The following is a 17,566-nucleotide window of genomic DNA, read 5'->3' as shown; positions in this document are numbered from 1 at the left end:
AGAGCCTCATAGGCAGAGCATGAGCTCGGGAACTAGAGGATTTAGCCCTGAATCCTGGGTCTTCTGAGTTGTGTGTGATTCTGGATGACTCTCTTCAGCCCCCTGAGCTCCCGGTTCCCACACACAAAATGAGAACAGTATCAAACATGCAGGGTGGTTGGAGACATTAGGGTAATGGATGCACAACGTTTACAAACCCCCATTTATGGATCTTGTGGTCTAGGTGCTAGGATGGAGCAGAGATTGAAATCGGTATTTCCGCCTCACAGAATTTACACAGTATGGAGGCAGACAGACAATGAGATAAATACTTAAAGCACAGACAAGAGATACAAGTGAGTGAATGGCGTAGACCATCTGTAAGCAGCAAACTCTCCTTGCTCTGCCAATGGAGTTTTAAGGATCTCAGGCATGAGTCAGACCTAGGGGACACAGGTATGTCCCCTCTACTCCATGGGGCACTGGCCCGCTCGCCAAAGAACCCCGCTGCAGTGCGCTCCCGCTCCCTGACTGCTCTCTCTCGAGATCACATGCTACCCGTGCACTCATTTCTTGGCTTCTCTAACCTCTTTTAAAGACCTCGGGCTGGATGGTCAGCTACTAGTTGCGCAACTGGTTTTTAGCCACTTGCTTTGTAAGTCCTGCAGTTTTGTTTTGGGCTTCAGCTGAAACCGATAATAATTCATTTTCACATTGTTACGTTTTTAGCAAAGAAATTAGTAAAAGTTCTAACCCACACCACTGAAGATAAAGCTTTATCTTTTTTTTTTTTTTAATTTTATTTGTCAGAGAGAAAGGGAGAGCACACAAGCAGGGGGAACAGCAGGCAGACGGAGCAGACTCCCTGCTGAGCAGGGAGCCCGATGCAGGACTGGATCCCAGGACTCCGGGATCATGACTGGAGCTGAAGGCATCCACTTAACCAACTAAGCCACCCAGGTGTCCCAAAGCTGTATGTTTCCTAATCAAGAAGAGCCTCACATAAAACAAAGTATTTATGATTAAGAACCTTTTTATTATATACTTAAATGTGTATGTGAATATCCCTTGCTACTTAAAAAAATTAATGAGGGGCGCCTGGGTGCCTCAGTTGGATAATCGACTGCCTTTGGCTCAGGTCATGATCCTGGAGTTGCGGGATCGAGTCCCGCATCGGGCTCCCTACAGGGAGTCTGCTTCTCCCTCTGACCCTCCTCCCTCTCATGCTCTCTGTCTCTCATTCTCTCTCTCTCCCTCTCAAGTAAATAAAATCTTTAAAACAAATAAAAAGAATAAAAAAATTAATGAAATGTAAATATTAAAAGAATAGGGAGATAATGCAAGAATAAACCATCCAATCCAACTAAAATGCACCTACAGCCTGCAGCAAATTCCTCCTTCCTTGAAGATGCCTCAAGTAGTAAAGTTCAGATTGGTTCTAAAAGGGATTTTCACTTAAATGTCGGAGCCAGGGATCAATTTCATGTTTGTTTCTCTTCCGTTCTGACATGGGGGGGGGGGAGATAGGCAATATTCTTGCTACTCAGTCCTGTTTACTGTACTGTTGGTTTCTTGGGCACAGGCCTATCTGGAATCAATTTCTAATTTGTTTGTTTTCCAGATTCCTTTATAGGGGTCACTATAAGTGAGAGCATCTCTCTTGGGAGCAGTGCCCTCAAAACCCAACTGTTGTGTCAGAGGGCCTGCCACTCCTTAGCCTCGCAGCTTGGGAAGATCCATTTCTAGAAGCAACGTTACGTGACTAGGTTAAAGAGTCTGGCTGCCTGCCTGGGTTCTGCACCATCAATTTTTGCCACGATTCCCTCAATTCAGACGGTCTGAGGGCTAATTGTGCCTACTTTGCAACAAGGCTTTCGGGAAACTGTTAAGCCACCCAGTTGTGTTCTTCTTCCCTTGTAAAATCAGAGAAGCTGCCCATCCTTTGCACCTGCTCTGGGCTCTGCTCTCTGCACCCACGGCAAACCTGGTGTAGGTAAGAGCTGTTCAGGAGGGGGCATTTCAGATCCTCACAGCGCTCCCCCGGAGAGCAGACCTGAATGGTTCTCCGATGTCACACGGGCCTCTCTGGCATTTACAACACTGCTCCTTTCTGTCACGAGCACCATTAGCCTGGCTGGATTGCTGAGAACCGTCATCGATGATTTTATAGCCGGGAACACTCTGACTTCTGTTTGCAGACCTAATGAGTGTTTTACAGCTCCTTCTCACGGGGGCATGTGCTCAGGGGACAGACGGTACGCTCCACAGTTTTTTGTCTTTTGCCTTGAGCTTCTCTTATCAAAGTAATAAAAATCTATCAAATGACTTACAATGAAAAGCCATGACCTGTGTCCTGCCCCCGACCCCACCCCGGGGGGCAGCTTCTCCAGGGATGGCTCTCTTTTTAGCATTTTTGGTGGTTCCTTTCATATCTTTGGATGAATCAGGGAATAAAAAGTATTCTCAACCTAAAGCATCATTTATTGAGTCCATCAGGAGGACATGACCCTCTCCTACACTGTACTTCCTCCCAGCGTTTGCTATTTATATTTTATTTAGTTTGTAACTGAATAATACACTTGACCTTTTTTTATTCCACCAACCATATACCGGATATCTTGAATTTCCTGTATCATTTGGTCTTTGTCTCTGCTTTCCTCTCTCACTTGGTATTAGATCCACTTAAAAAAAACTTTCTTTTCTCTCTACTTTATCACAGCTGTTAATATTTATAATCTATCTTGTAGCTATAACCACATTTTCCCTGCTTTGTCCAGGGATTGATTCTAAAATGAGAAAACTGATACATGGAATTTATATTATGATGACTTTGTAAATACTGTGGCCACCAGGGAGTGAGCGTTCCATTCCCCTCTCTGGATTCAAAGCCATGGTTGCTGGGCCATGCAAAGAAAAATGTTCCCAGCAAGACTAAATGGAGTCTCTTTTTTTCTTTCTCTTTCTTTTTTTAGTTTTGCTTAAATTCCCCACATGTCAGGCTGTTTCATGTTGGGGGGTTTTTGCTCTTTAGAAATGGACTGGCATGGGGATTACACACAGAGAGCGTGTAGACTGCGGATGGAGGCTTAGATACAACGTTGCCCTGTGATTATGAGTTACTTGTCTGGGCAAGTCCTGACCCCGAGCTCCTGCTTCTTCATGTAGAAACAGGAATGACAGGCCTTGCCCTGCCCATCTCATAGGGCCCTGCCCTGCCCATCTCATAGGGCCATCAGGAGACCCAAGTCAGATAATGCAGATGAGAGCAAATGCGACAGTCAGTCACGCTCTTCCTTACAAAGGGAGAGGAGCGGCACCAGGGCTGTCACCCCTGGGGCTGGCTCTATCTCGCCGTGGGGGTGGGGCTTGGACCACCGTGTGCTTGCAGAGACAGGTTCCTCCTAACATTTCTCAAAGAATCCCTTTTCCGCTATTCCCAGTTTAGCTACCAGAACATTCACTGACAAGAAGAGTGGACAGGAAAACTCTACCTGTAGAGAAAACCCCCAAGTGCAGCCTAGTCTCTTTTATTTATTTATTTATTTATTTATTTATTTATTTATTTATTTATTTATTTTTAAAGATTTTTTTTTTAATTTTTATTTATTTGAGACAGAGAGAATGAGAGAGAGCGCGCGCACATGAGAGGGGGGAGGGTCAGAGGCAGAAGCAGGCTCCCTGCCGAGCAGAGAGCCCGATGCCGGACTCGATCCCGGGACTCCAGGATCATGACCTGAGCCGAAGGCAGTCGCTTAACCGACTGAGCCACCCAGGCGCCCCGAGCCTAGTCTCTTTTAAAAGGCTTGCAAATCCTTGTTCAGCCCTAGAGATACAGGCTGCCTGGGGGCAGGCTCATCGTAGCCTGGCTCACACACCTGTGGTGTGATGCTCAAGCCAACAGCATGTGCCTCTCTCAGGAAAGCTCACTCTGGCTGCAGTGGGGGGTGACGGGAGCAGGGGGGGGCGCGCCTGAGGCAGCTACTAGGTGTGGAATTCTGAAGCCTGGGCCCTGAGGTTCCTACTCCACCCCCGACAGTGTCCGCATGCATCAGAGCTCCCGCGGGGCCAGGACAGCGCAGCTCGATCATGGTGAACTCCTGGGCTGAGTGGACAGCAAGTGTGCAAGACGCCCCAGGGCGGCCCCAGAGAAGTGGGAGGCCCTGGGCCACGGTCACTGCCGCACCACCCACCTTCCTCACCTGCCTTGCTGCACAGCGGGCTTTCGGCGGGCTCTGCGGCTTCCGCCCGGTCTTGTCTCCTTTTCAGCCAGGAGCTCGCTGCTGCTCTGCGCTCTAGGGCGCTCTCCCTCTCCTGCTCTTTTCAGACGGGGAGGCTGCCCGTTCCTCCGGAGGCAGGCAGAGTGGCAGCCCCTCTCCTGGGAATCTCCGGAGGGCTGCCCGTGGGTCTCATGCCAGGGCTAACGTGCCCCTCTCCTTACACACGTGAGCGCCCGAGGCACGAAGCCCACGGCAGGCCCGGCAGCCCTGGGACCCGGCCGGTGAAGACAGAGGCCAACTCTGCTGCGGGGTGCAGGCGAGGCGGGAACAGGAAGCCGCGGGGGCTCCGGGAGCTCGGCCGGCCAAGCTCCCCCCAGCGGCATACGTACGTGCGTGCGTGTGTGCGTGCGTGTGCGTGCATGCATGTGTCTGCGTATGCGCATGTGCCTGCGTACGCATGCGTATCTGTGCGTGCATGTGCGCATCTGTGCGCGTGCGTCCACACATGTGTGCGTGCGTCTGTGCGCGTGCATGTACGTGTGCGTATGCGTGCGTGTGTGTGCTGGGGGGGAGCTGGAGGGAGAAACCTGTTCCGAAAAGGAACCCTCCTCCAAGTTCCGGGGCCTTGCCCGCCACACATCTCTAGATTTATTTTTCTTCCCCCCGCCCTCCCCCACACACGCTTCCAGCCGTCACTGACTGATGTTTACGCTGTGACGAGTGTACCGCACGCAGTACTTCATTTAATCGGTAACGACAACCCTGTGAGATCGGGGCTCTCCCTGTTTATCTGTAACGTGAATATTAAGGCTAAGTCGTCCAACCCCAGGTAACACATGGTGGCCCCTGGACGTAGGCCAGGCGGACTGCCTCCAGATAGCAACCAGTTGCTGTGGAGCAGGAGCTCTTTGCCGGGTTTCTAAGACACTGGCCGCAACAATGGTTCGATCGACTCTGAAAGAAAAGAGATCTACAGATCCATTTCTCAATGGCCAATCTACTCCGGTCAGTCAGTCCTGATTGGCTGAAGTGGGGCCGATACAGACAGTAAAGAACAGCCACAGAAATGCCGATACCCCACGCACAGAAATTATTTTGAGCCGGATCACAGACAACATGGGAAAGCCAGAACTGTTCAGCTTCCGGAAGAAAACAAAGGAGAATGTCTCCATGACCTTGAGGGTCCTGACCATGAAGGGGCAGAAGGGAACTCCCTGGTGTGATGAGAATGTTCTTTATCCTGATCTGGGTGATGATTACTTGCGTGGACACATCTGTCAAAATTCGTGGAACGACACACTTGAGACTTGCGGGTGTTACCGTATATATATTTCAGTAATGAACGATCAGCATCAAGAACGGTATCTGCTGTTTTACTCACTGAGCTATAAATCGTTCATCCAAATGTATACTGAGCGCCTCGTCTGTTGTAGGTACTGCGCTAAAAGCCACACCGAAGTTGGTAAATCGTTCACACACCTGGGTCATTGACTTAAAGTCTTTGAAAAAAATGGGAAAAATACATAATAAAGGCTGAAAAGGAGCAAATAAGTACATATATCATTACTATAAAATAGCAAACAAACAAAAAACCTTGACAAACTAATTTCTCTTGGACTTTACAACACTGAATTGCTTGGGCTCTCTTGGAAAACATGTTTTCTGTCCGTATCTGGCAGACCTTGGATCAGAATTCATTCTCTTCCCAGAGTGCTTATCCATGGACTTGAGACAGAATACATTTAAGTAGGTCCAGAGGTAACACTTAGGGGGATAAGACAGATTCTAATATGAGCAGCCCACAGAACATCCCCGGCTAAGTGGTGTGCGCTGAAAGCCAAGGTGATTGTACTCTCCAGCAACAGCAAACCACCACAAAGGCAACGGGAATTCGGGGTCTTTTAAATCCCAGCGGACCCAATGGCCTCCATGGCTGGGAGAAGCAGTACAGTATGTGGAAGAATGAACTAGAACAAGAGGCAGGGTAGCTGAGTTCCGGTACCAACTCGACACTCAGAAGCTGTGTGCGCTGTGGGGACACACGGGGGCTAAGGAGCGGGGTGAGCCATCTAACCTCCCCGGGCTCCAGCTTCCTCCCCGTACACATCAGGGCTCTGAATCTGATGAGGTCCTTCCAGCTTCCGAGAGCTTGGATTTTTAGCCCAGTTGGCCCTCTCTCAATTTCCGCAGAAAACCGAAGTTTGAGATCAGAGGAGCATATCAGAAATGCTGAAATTAGTCTGCTGAAATGGAAATGCCTTTTGCTGTGTAAGCTGACGGTATCAGTTAGGGTTTAAGAGAAAATGACCAGGAGATAATTCATTCCCATCTTCAGCATGATGTATCAGCACGATATTGCTATAAGGATTGGAAAAAAAATCCAGAAAAGCAAAGATTTACTCAGAGAGATGGTGTTACAGGTTGAATCGTGTCCCCTAAAACTCGTATGTCGAAGTCCTAGCCCCTAGTACCTCAGAATGTGACCTTATTTGGGAAGAGGGTCATTGCAGATATGATTAGGCTGAGTTCGGACTAGAGTAGGGTGGGCTCTAATCCAGTGTAACCCATGTCCAGGTGGGCACACAGGGAGAACACCATGTGGGGGTGAAGGCGCGGACTGGGGTGATGCTTCTATAAGCCAAGGAATGCCAAAGACCGCAAACTGCCAGGCGACAGGATGGGACAGATTCTCCCTCACAGGCTTGGGAAGGAAGCAACACTACCAACATGGCGGGCTTCTGGCCCCCAGAAGCATGAGACGATACATTTCTGTGTAAGCCACCGAGTGTGTGGTACTTTGTTACAACAGTCCTAGCAAACCCATGTAGGGGCCATCAGTGCTTAAAGGAAAACCCTGCCTTAGCAACAGCCTGGCTCATTAGCACTCGTTCTCCCTTCCCTTAGCCCCGAACACCAGTAACCTGAACCTTCAGGAAATGAATATTCTGGGGACCTGAGAAAAGTACCATTCCTATTCTTTGCTGAATATTACATTTTCTAACTTTATTTATTTATTTATTTAAGATTTTATTTATTTATTTGAGACAGAGAGAATGAGAGAGACAGAGAGCACATGAGAGGGGATAGGGTCAGAAGACGAAGCAGACTCCCTGCCGAGCAGGGAGCCCGATGCAGGACTCGATCCAGGGACTCCCGGATCATGACCTGAGCCGAAGGCAGTCGCTTAACCAACTGAGCCACCCAGGCGCCCACATTTTCTAACTTTAAAAAGTAAGGCCTTTCTTCAGTAAAATCCACCAAACATTCACTGAGGCTTTATTATTTACCAGGAATCATTAGATAATATATGTACCTTAGCTTTCAGGCTTGACTTGGGTCCTCCTTGTACCAATGTGCTAAAAATGCAGAGGGCTGAAATGACCACCCTCAGCATCATTTAGTCACAACATCCAAACTACTACCAAGTCCGTGGAAGCTGCTGGAAAAAATAATATGAGAACAGATTACAAGGCAGCTTTGCTTTTCACAGATGTAATTATAACTGTTCAGGGCTATCGGAAAACCATAAGCAGAATTGATTTTCAGTGTGGCTGGAGACTTCAAAGAGGTTCAGAATGACAAGAAGTTTCTTATATGTGGTGAGGCCAATGCCAAACTATTTATAAACTCTGATTTGAATAACTGGAAAATGTCACATAAACTACCTGTTTCTGCCAGCCAAGTCAACACCCTGTCCTGAGTCATTAAATACATAAGCAGTGCAGGGGGAGTGAAACTGAAAAGATCCCCAGTGGGCAGACGGTTGGAGGTGCCCGGCTGGGATGATCTGGGAGGTATACAGCATTGGCAACTCGGAGAAGAACAACTGGAACCTATTTTGGTTTTCCAATCATGACTCAGCTTTAATCTCAGGCAGTGACCCTTTTGTCCCAAGACCCTTTCTATAATTTAAGGAACAAATTAGGTGCTTTAAAAACAAGGTCACTTTACCCACTTGCTTAAATAGTGATTCTCAAACTTTAATGCATTAGGATTGCCAACAGGCCCAGGGAGTGACATTTTAAACAACTTGTTTCTGAAGCAGGTGGCTCTAGAATATACCTTAAGAAATACTGGCTAATAGACACCGAAAGAAACAAGGTCAGTTTGCATGATCTCACTTCTATGTGGAATCTCAGAAAGTCAGATACTTAGAAACACAGAGTAGAATGGTGGTTACCAGGGGCGGGGAGATGGGGAAATGGGACACGATGGTCAAAGAATACAAAGTTGCAGTTATGTGGGATGAGTAAGTCTAGAGATCTAAAGTATACATGATGACCTCAGCTGATGCTACCCTATTATATATACTGGCCATTTGCTGAGAGTGGATTCAGGTGCTCTCACTACACACACACAGACACACACACACACCGTGGTACAAACTTCTAGTTATAAGATAAACAAGAGCTGAGGATGTGATGTATGGTGACTCCAGTTAACAATACTGCATTATACACCCGAAAGTCACTAAGAGAGTGAACCTTAAAAAAACAACACCCCCTCCCCAAAACCAAATCAACCAGTCAAAAACAAAGAGACACAAAACCTAGTCCCTCCCTTCAGGAGTCCATATCTAGTGAAGGAAACATACAAGCTAACATGTAGTAACCAGAACCAAGCTCCTGGTCTCAATCAAACAAACAATAATGTGAGGATGGGTATGTTAGCTTGATCACAGTAATCATTTCACCATGTATATATGTCAAATCAGATTATAAATCTTAAAGACACAATTTTTATTAAATATTATATTTAAAAATAATTAACAATAATTAAAAATTATAAAAACAAAAGAGTTCTAGGGGAGAACAGTCTGTGATCACACATGCAAAGTAAGAGCAGGAAGTAAGACAGTAAGTTCCACATCTATTTAGCATGATAAAACTTGGGTGAGTTGCATGTGTACTATTTCCTATGTAACTTTTTTGAAAATAGTACTTTGCAGAAATGGGTCCTAAGCATTTAAAATTAATGTATTAGGCTGTGATAAAGAAGTACTAAAATCTAAAAACAAAACAAAAAAGAAAGTAATACTGGCTTCGAAGGTTGATGAGGATTGACTTGCAGCCTGGAAATGGTGTGGGGTGCTTCTGTGAACAGCCGAGGACCAGAACTATCAGCTCGGGGAGCGTGGCCACGGATACGGGTGAGGATGCTGGTCACTGCTAAGGTCCCTGTCTGTACCTCTGGGGTTCAGTACGGGGTGCGCTTTGCGGCTGGTGCCGAGAGCACCCAGAGGGGCTGGCGGGGCAGCTGTAGGCCGGACCTGGCTGGTGTTTGGAGTCCTGGATACCGGGGTCAGATATGCAGCCACGGGCCACGCGTCACACACGATGAATTCCACCTTCCACAGAAAACGCACGCATAAGCCGACCAAGAAGTGACTGGGCACTTCGTAGAGCGCCACAAAATACGCCAGCCATTATCTTACGCTGTTCATACACCCGCCTTCTCATTACATGTTAAGGTGGCTTGCAGTGTGTAAATACAAATATTCAGGTTTACAAGCTGCCATGGAAATGATACCCTTCCCCAGTAGGTCCACCTACTCCCGAGGAGTCTCAGTTACCCATTTTTGGAGTCTGACTTAAACTCAGCTTATTTTGGATAATGCCCATCTTTCATATTGGATGTCTAAATCCTACATACATGGAACTTCTCACTGGCGATTCATAAAAATGCCCTCAAAGTATGTGTCACTTTGAGGCCTTCACTGTTTCCTTTGATGAAGCTGTTCTAGTCCCTCTGAGTTGAGTAGGAGGAGGAACTTGAAAGCTCTGGTTCCTTCCTCAGGGATTCCCCTGCTAACCACTATTACTCAGCTGGGACACGAGCAGGTCTTTGTCTACATGACAGTGGTAAACATAACTCCCCTTATTTACCATATGCAAGTGTCCGCCATGCTCCTTGCCCTTGGAAGGTACCGATTAGATGTCCTCTTTTCCACGAAAGCTGGAGGGGCCTAAACTTACCTCCTCACGGTCTCCCTGTCTCTGGCAATATAACAGCATCTGCGAGAACTCAACAAGGTGACTCTAACCAAGCCGGTCACTTGGATTTAATGCATTTTAGCTGTTATTAGTATTATCACTGTAGATCTTAATGAAGAGAAGGAGTGGCAGACTGAGAAATGTGTAACAACCGGCATTTTGGGAAAAACATTATATGCATACAGATATGCATGCATATATATGTATATATACATTCCACTGACAAAGAATGTGCAGCACACAATTTACAAATTACAATAATATGCAATCGTTTTTACCGTGACGTCCACATAACTGATGGTCACGGGATACTTTTGTTGATTTTTATAGAACTCGGGCATCCATAGCCAACCTACGATTGCAAACGATGATGTGTAGCCCCATCAGGTTGGTTCGTATTTTCCTTTACATTAATAAGACAAAAACAAAATAAAGACGTGGCAGAATTTCACCCATTTGTCCATGATATGAGCTACATCTGTCCTGAATGGGAAAACAGTTTTCAAATACTGGTAGACTATTTCCTCAATTTTTTATGCTAGCAACAATGAGATGGCTCTGGCTACCGCATGCTTTTAAGCCCCAAAAACAGACCACCGACAAAACTGTAAATCTAGCCCTGACTTAATCAGTGCTCGACATCTGCTGTGGATTAGGTGCTCCTAACCTCAATCTACCAGTGTGATGTCACTGAGTGAGAGCTGGGAAGGAACACACAAGCCCACCACCATACAGGATTTCCAACATACGGATACCATGTATCCATGGACCCTCAAGAGCAAGTAACAGATAGGAAGTAAAGTAACTAAGAAGGGATGACCGTTGAGACCACCTTTAAAAAACTGTAACTCATGTCATGGTAAGCTTTTGTCATTTAATTTCCAGTGATGGCTGTGTTGACAACTGGCTCCCCAAGTTTTTTTTTTTTAAATTTAAAGATTTTATTTATTTATTTGAGAGAGAGGGTGAAAGCAGGAGAGGGGGGAGGGTCAGAGGGAGAAACAGACTCCCTGCCGAGCAGGGAGCCCGATGCGGGACTCGATCCCAGGACCCCGGGATCATGACCTGAGCCGAAGGCAGATGCCTAACCGACTGAGCCACCCAGGCGCCCTGGCTCCCCAGGTTTGACCTTTGACTTTCACAAGTCAGAAGGAGCAAGCTCCAGCGCACTGCCTCACAAAGGCAATAGGAAAACAGTAGGAGCAATTTTGTGTATAATCTATGGGCTGCCACTTCCATCGGAATCATTCTTGTTTCTGGCAAAATGTTACTTGTCAGTGAGCCACAGAGCCCAGTGGAACTCCAGAATAGTTGCAAGAGGTCCTCAAATTCAGATGTCCACATGTAATTTCTTAAATCCACACACATTAAAATTACATGGATAATACCCGATGACATGGATATTTTGACTTTGAAGAGTTACAGCCCATTGTTCTCAGCTCCAAAAACTGAAAACTGAGAAGGAGCGTATAACTTTTGTGCATGGAAAATAATATATATTAAGGAAATAAAATCCACAACATTTGGATGAATAAAAGTTCATCTGTCTTGGTATTAACGACCTACTTTGTCTTACCAAAGCTTTTCCTCCTGTTGTGGGAAAGATGATCTCAGACAATCCACTCTGTGCAATATTGTTTGTGTAGGACAATTTCCTACTAATTGCCAGGGAAAACCAAACACCCGCTGAAATCATTAAAGCTGAGGCCAGTCCTGTTACAAGCACATAATGAATAAGCATCTAAAAGACTTGGCACAGTGCCCGGTCTTGACAACCTACAATTAACCCTAGCTGTAATTCTAGATGGCACCGGGTTTCAATGAAAAACAACTTAAGGAAGAACAAAAGATCCTTTAAACAATTTTAAATTTCACCAGTCCACGATTTTAGAAAGTCAACATCACCTCTTAAAATATCTAAGAAAAGATCAATGGAAAGGTCACTGGATCCAGAGTTGAAGGACTTGGATTCTGATCTTGATTCGGCGGCTACCCATCTACATTTCAGTGATGTTGAGGAAATTATGTCACTTCTATGCACCTTAGTTTCCCAGTTTATAAAGTAAAGGTGTTAGGCTAAATAATGGCCAGTTTTTAATTAATTTATTAATTTTTAATTTTTTTAGCGACACAGAGAGACAGCGTGCGAGTGGGGAGGGAGGGGGAGAGGGAGAGGGAGAGAGAGACTCCCAAGCAGGCTCCAAGCCCTGTGAGGAGCCCGACACGGGGCTCAATCTCATGACTCTGAGATCACGACCTGAGCCAAAATCAAGAGCTGGACGCTTAATTGACTAAGCCACCCCCAGGTGCCCCAATGGACAGTTTTTTAAAAATAGGATATCACGCTCCATCATTAGGAGAATTCTGTGTCCCATAGTGAATTAAAAACTTGACCAGTATATCCTGGTCCTGTACATCCATGTACAGGTACATCCACGTCCTGAGTGTTATTCTCTTGAACCACCACGAGGACCCTCTTACAGGCTTTCAAGGTTGCACTTCCCTTTGTTCTTCTGAACAAACGCTGTGATCCCTCTCGTTTCCAATGTATATCTGACCTTCTTTCCAATGTGTGTTATCAGCTTCCTTACTGAAGTTTGTTTACCCGAGAGAACAAGGCTCTCTTTTCCGGGAGATCATAAAGCAATTCCCAGAAGGGGGCAGAGTGGGAGGTGGAGGATGTGCTCGAGTACAAAAGAGACCTTATAATGTTGATGTGTTAGGAAAATAAGGTGTGGTGGTTGCAGCCCCTGGGCTGGTGAGTGCTTTTCTTCCACCTTCGGGCAATGCAGTACTTATAATAATAATGACTAAGTCTTATTTTTTAAATTCTGAGTCTGTGGTTTTTTTTTTTTTTAAAACACTGTTGAATTAAACAATTTTACAGTTTGAAGCATGCTGTGCCTACGATCAAACAACAGCAACAACCACCACCCCTAATAATAGTATTAACTGTCCCTCAGGGAGGCAGCAAGCCTGGCACTTTACATATGGTCTCATGTATGATTTTAACAACCCATTGCTTCATACGGGAAGCAAATGAGGTCCTGAGAAGTGGAAAGACCCAGGTTTGGCAGGCTGGTAAGTGCATAAACTCCGTAACACAGCCTACCACTGCCAGTAAATCCCCCAGCATGACCCAGGTAAGACTGACGCTGCTCTGAGTTCTGAACGGGGAAGAGAGCAGTGCACAGCTCGGGGAGACCACTGCCTGGTGCTCTCGCCATTAACACGTCTCATGGACTGAGCCGGGGGAGGATGACCATTCGGAAGGGGCCAAAGGGACACTTCACCAAGCAAAGCTTTATTTATTTATTTATTTTTAAAAAAGATCTTATCCATTCATGAGAGAGAGAGAGAGAGAGAGAGTAAGAGTGAGCACAAGAGGGGGAGGGGGGTGCAGAGGGAGAGGGAGAAGCAGACTCCCTGCTGAGCAGGAAGCCTGATGTGGGACTCGATCCCAGGACCCTGGGATCATGACCTGAGCTGAAGGCAGGTGCTCAACCGACTGAGCCACCCAGGCGCCCCTCCAAGCAAAGCTTTAAACAAACAAGAATTCAACGTAGTAAGGACTGCCCAACACACTGTCCAACCAGTAAAGATTTCCATGCTAAGATAAAAACTTTAACAGCAAAATGTACCCAAATACCATTGGTTAGAATAGCATGCAAAATGGCTGTAGATGTCATGTGTCTTTCACAACCGTGTGGAAATCCAATTAATTTTTATTAAGCAGCTATCAGAAGAAGCTCTCAAATACTACTTAACAGGATCCAGATTTAAACATCAAACAATTCGGGCGCCTGGGTGGCTCAGATGGTTAAGTGTCTGCCTTCGGCTCAGGTCATGATCTCACGGTCCTGGGATCGAGTCCCGCATCGGGCTCCCTGCTAGGCGGGGAGCCTGCTTCTCGCTCTGCCTCTCTCTCTCTCTCATGAATAAATAAATAAAATCTTTAAAAAAAATAAAAATATAAAAAAAAACAAACCATCAAACAATTCTGTGATAATGCCAAGCCCTGGCTAGATTGTGACGCAGCCAGAACTCATATGTTGCTGGGGGCAGTGTAAACAGAAAACTATATGATCACACACATACCTGATGAGTCAGTAATTCCGCTTCTAGGTATGTACCCCATAGAAATGTATTCACACGACACCGAAAGTCACACAGAAGCATGTCCTTAGAAGCTTTATAGAGCAGCCCTAATGCAGAAACAACTTACACGTCCGTCATAAAAAAAAAATGGATAAACAAATATTGGAATACCACAGAATGGTTCCTATTCAGCAGTGAGAATAAATCCAGCCCTACCAAACAACATGGATGGAACACAAACATGATATTGAACAGAGAAGCTAGACGCAGAAGAGTATATACTGTATGATTCTGTTTACATAACGTTCAAAACCCAGCAAAACTAACATAGTGTTAGAAATCAGGATGGCGGTGACATTTGGAAAGGAGGCAGGGGTTAGAGGTTGAAAGGACCCTAAGTGGGCTTCTGAGAAGAACAGCGATAAAACACAATTCTATGAGACAGGATTATTATTCTTACTTTATAGATGAGGAAAAGGTTATGGGAACACATCTAAGGTAATGTGTGTTTTTTTTTTTTAAGATTTTTATTTATTTATGTGAGACAGAGAGAGAGAGCACAAGCAGAGGGGAGGAGCCGAGGGAGAGGGAGAAGCAGACTCCCGGCTGAACAAGGAGCCTGATGCGGGACTCGATCCCAGGACCCCGGGATCATGACCTGAGCTGAAGGCAGATGCTTAACCGACTGAGCCACCCAGGCGCCCCTGTTTATTTTTATGTAAGAGGCTTTTGCCAGCATTCTAAGCCAGATCTGAGTCTTCTCATTCTAGTGATACTAAATATAGTCTCTTCTTACCCACCCAGCACTTCTTTCCTCTGTTGGTAAGAGCAGTCCACTCAGCCCTTGGGGAGCTAGGCTCTGCTTGCTGCACGTGGTCCTGCTGGGAATGCACCCCACAGCACGTCACCCCATGAGGGTGAGCCTCTGACTCAACCTGTGCTCATTGGACTGTCTCAAGGAGAGGAACCTGGGGGGTGTGATGAATAATGGATGGAAAGTGTAGGAGCTCAGTAATAATATCGGCTGCAGCCGAATGTGAAGCTGTCTACGAGTCTGAGATCTTCTGGAAGCAAGCTTGGTGAAAGCTTGGGCGAGGCAGATGTCCCACACTGCGGCACAAGGGTCTAGGGTGACATGGGAACAGTTCCATAAATTCTGCCCAGTGAACGAATCCTTGAGCTGCTGTGTTTCATATTCTTTCCTTGGCTTAGCAATTTAGCCTTCCCTTTAGATTATGTGAACTAACTGCTATTTTCCCAGGGATTTCCCCTGCAATGCCAGTTTCTCTTGCCTGCAAGCAAAAAACCCTATCTGATACCTATTATTTCTATGGAATTGTTACATGTTCCACGATAATTGAGGACATAGCCTTATAGAGTTTTATTTTCCTACCGCAATGCATTGTACCCATTATTATCACCTAAAAGAAGGATGCTGATAGAAAACTCAATTGGAGCATCAAGGAACTGTACCATCCCTTAGGAGAGATAACTGATGAAGCGGCATTCAGGTTCTCAAGAAAAGGACGACCTGTAATATGTGGGGAAGTGGCTTATTTCTATACTGTACTTGATTCATCCTCGAGTCGGACCAACTTCCACATGTTTACCTAGAGCTACTCATGCAAATGAAACCTAATTAAACAGTTTATGAGTTCAGAGGAAATGTAATATGTTCTCAGGAAGAGATGGGCTGATTGTTTATTAAGATATAAAAGTCATTAGGGCACCTGGGTAGCTCGGCCGGTTAGGCGTCTGCCTTCGGCTCAGGTCGTGGTCCTGGGGTCCTGGGATCGGGTCCCACATCAGGCTCCCTGCTCAGCGGGGAGTGTGCTTCTCCCTCTGCCTGCCACTTCCCCTGCTTGTGCTCTCTCTGTGTCAAATAAATAAATAAAATCTTAAAAAAAAAAAAAGCTATAAAAATCATTAGTGTGCGCAGAACCGATTTCAGAGAAACCATTTGCCTTCTGCTTTGACTTTCATCTCCTTGAGCGTGGAAGAGGCTGGCATGGATGCAAAAAGAGCAAAAAGATGATGACAAGAGTTGCCAAGTGACAGTCTATGAGTCTGGAGCATGGTCTGACATGGACCAAAAGATACACAGCCTGGTTTTCTACATTTGGGACATAAAAAAATCATAGGTGTTTGTATGTCCGATATGGACTGCTAAATATAAGCAGGAAACTTTTCTTTACCCCTGGTACATATGCATGAAAAACTCCTTTGGTCCAACTCCAAATTCTGGAGACTAGGAAGTCTGAGCTGTAAGAGCCAAAGTTATCCACATCCAGCCTTATATGGATTGAGATTCTGTGGCAGGTTAAAATATCATCTGCATAATACATTAATCACAGTTAAGCCTAGCTGCAAAAAAAGACCCAGACTATTAGACAGATTACTGAATTGTCCTTGTGTGTACCACTGGTATATTAAATATACCTTCTTTTTTTTTTTTTTTAAAGATTTTATTTATTTTTTAGAGAGCGAGCAAGCGAGAAACAGCATGAGAGGGGAGAGGGTCAGAGGGAGAAGCAGGCTTCCCGCCGAGCCGGGAGCCCGATGTGGGACTCGATCCCAGGACTCTGGGATCATGACCTGAGCCGAAGGCAGACGCTTAACCATCTGAGCCACACAGGCGCCCTAAATATACCTTATTTCGAGAAAAGCCTCAAGAGGTCATTTTCAGACATAATCCCTCATCATCACATTATAACAAAGTCTACTACAACACATAATTGTGGTATAGGGTTTGGTGATGTCACTTTTGAGGGAAAAAGCACCGACTCCTTTTTTTTTTTAAACTAAACCCCATAGTATATTGGGATTTTGTAAGTTTTCCGGAATGTTCTTTTTCTATCCCAGGGTCCCATCAGGATATCACATTACATTTAGTCATCATATCTCCTTGAGTTCCTACAGACTGTGATGGTTTCTTAGACTTTCCTTGTTTTGAAGAATTTGACACTTCTGAGGAGTACTTAATAGGTATTTAGTAGAATGTCCCATGATTGGGGTTTGAGTGATGTTTCTTCTTTTGAAGATTTTTAAAAATTTTTATTTACTTATTTGAGAGAGAGAGAGCAGGCGAGCAGGGGGAGTGGGAGAGGGAAGAGACTCCCCACTGAGCAGGGAGCCTGACACAGGGCTTGATCCCAGGACCCTAGGATTATGACTTGAGCCAAAGGCAGACGCTTAACCAACTGAGCCACCCAGGCGCCCCTGAATGGTGTTTCTCATGGTTAGTCAGGATTTATAGGTTTTGGGGAGGACTATCGCAGA

The 17,566-nt window shown here is 45.7% G+C and overlaps 1 protein-coding gene across 6 annotated transcripts in view; it reads right to left on the bottom strand.

Annotated features, from left to right (window-relative positions):
* The window catches only part of PIP5K1B (phosphatidylinositol-4-phosphate 5-kinase type 1 beta), a 307,231-nt gene that overhangs the window by 29,346 nt on the left and 260,319 nt on the right, over nt 1-17,566 (bottom strand). The window contains exon 14 of one of the 6 annotated variants that reach the window (XM_064579702.1): nt 7,510-7,635. The exons of 4 other annotated variants lie outside the window; for them this stretch is intronic. In XM_064579702.1, coding sequence (XP_064435772.1) covers nt 7,590-7,635 — 46 coding nt within the window. In that variant the 3' untranslated portion in view covers nt 7,510-7,589. Of the gene's footprint in view, nt 1-7,509; nt 7,636-8,920; nt 9,544-17,566 lie in introns of those variants that run through there. One more of the 6 variants, XM_064579701.1, reaches the window with a different exon arrangement.

Source organism: Mirounga angustirostris, unplaced genomic scaffold (assembly GCF_029215605.1).
Source record: "Mirounga angustirostris isolate CCGP_5_RB_7025 unplaced genomic scaffold, mMirAng1.0.hap1 SCAF_15, whole genome shotgun sequence".
In the NCBI taxonomy this organism is placed as follows: Eukaryota; Metazoa; Chordata; class Mammalia; order Carnivora; family Phocidae; genus Mirounga; species Mirounga angustirostris.
This window is presented reverse-complemented; position numbering and strand designations above follow the sequence as displayed.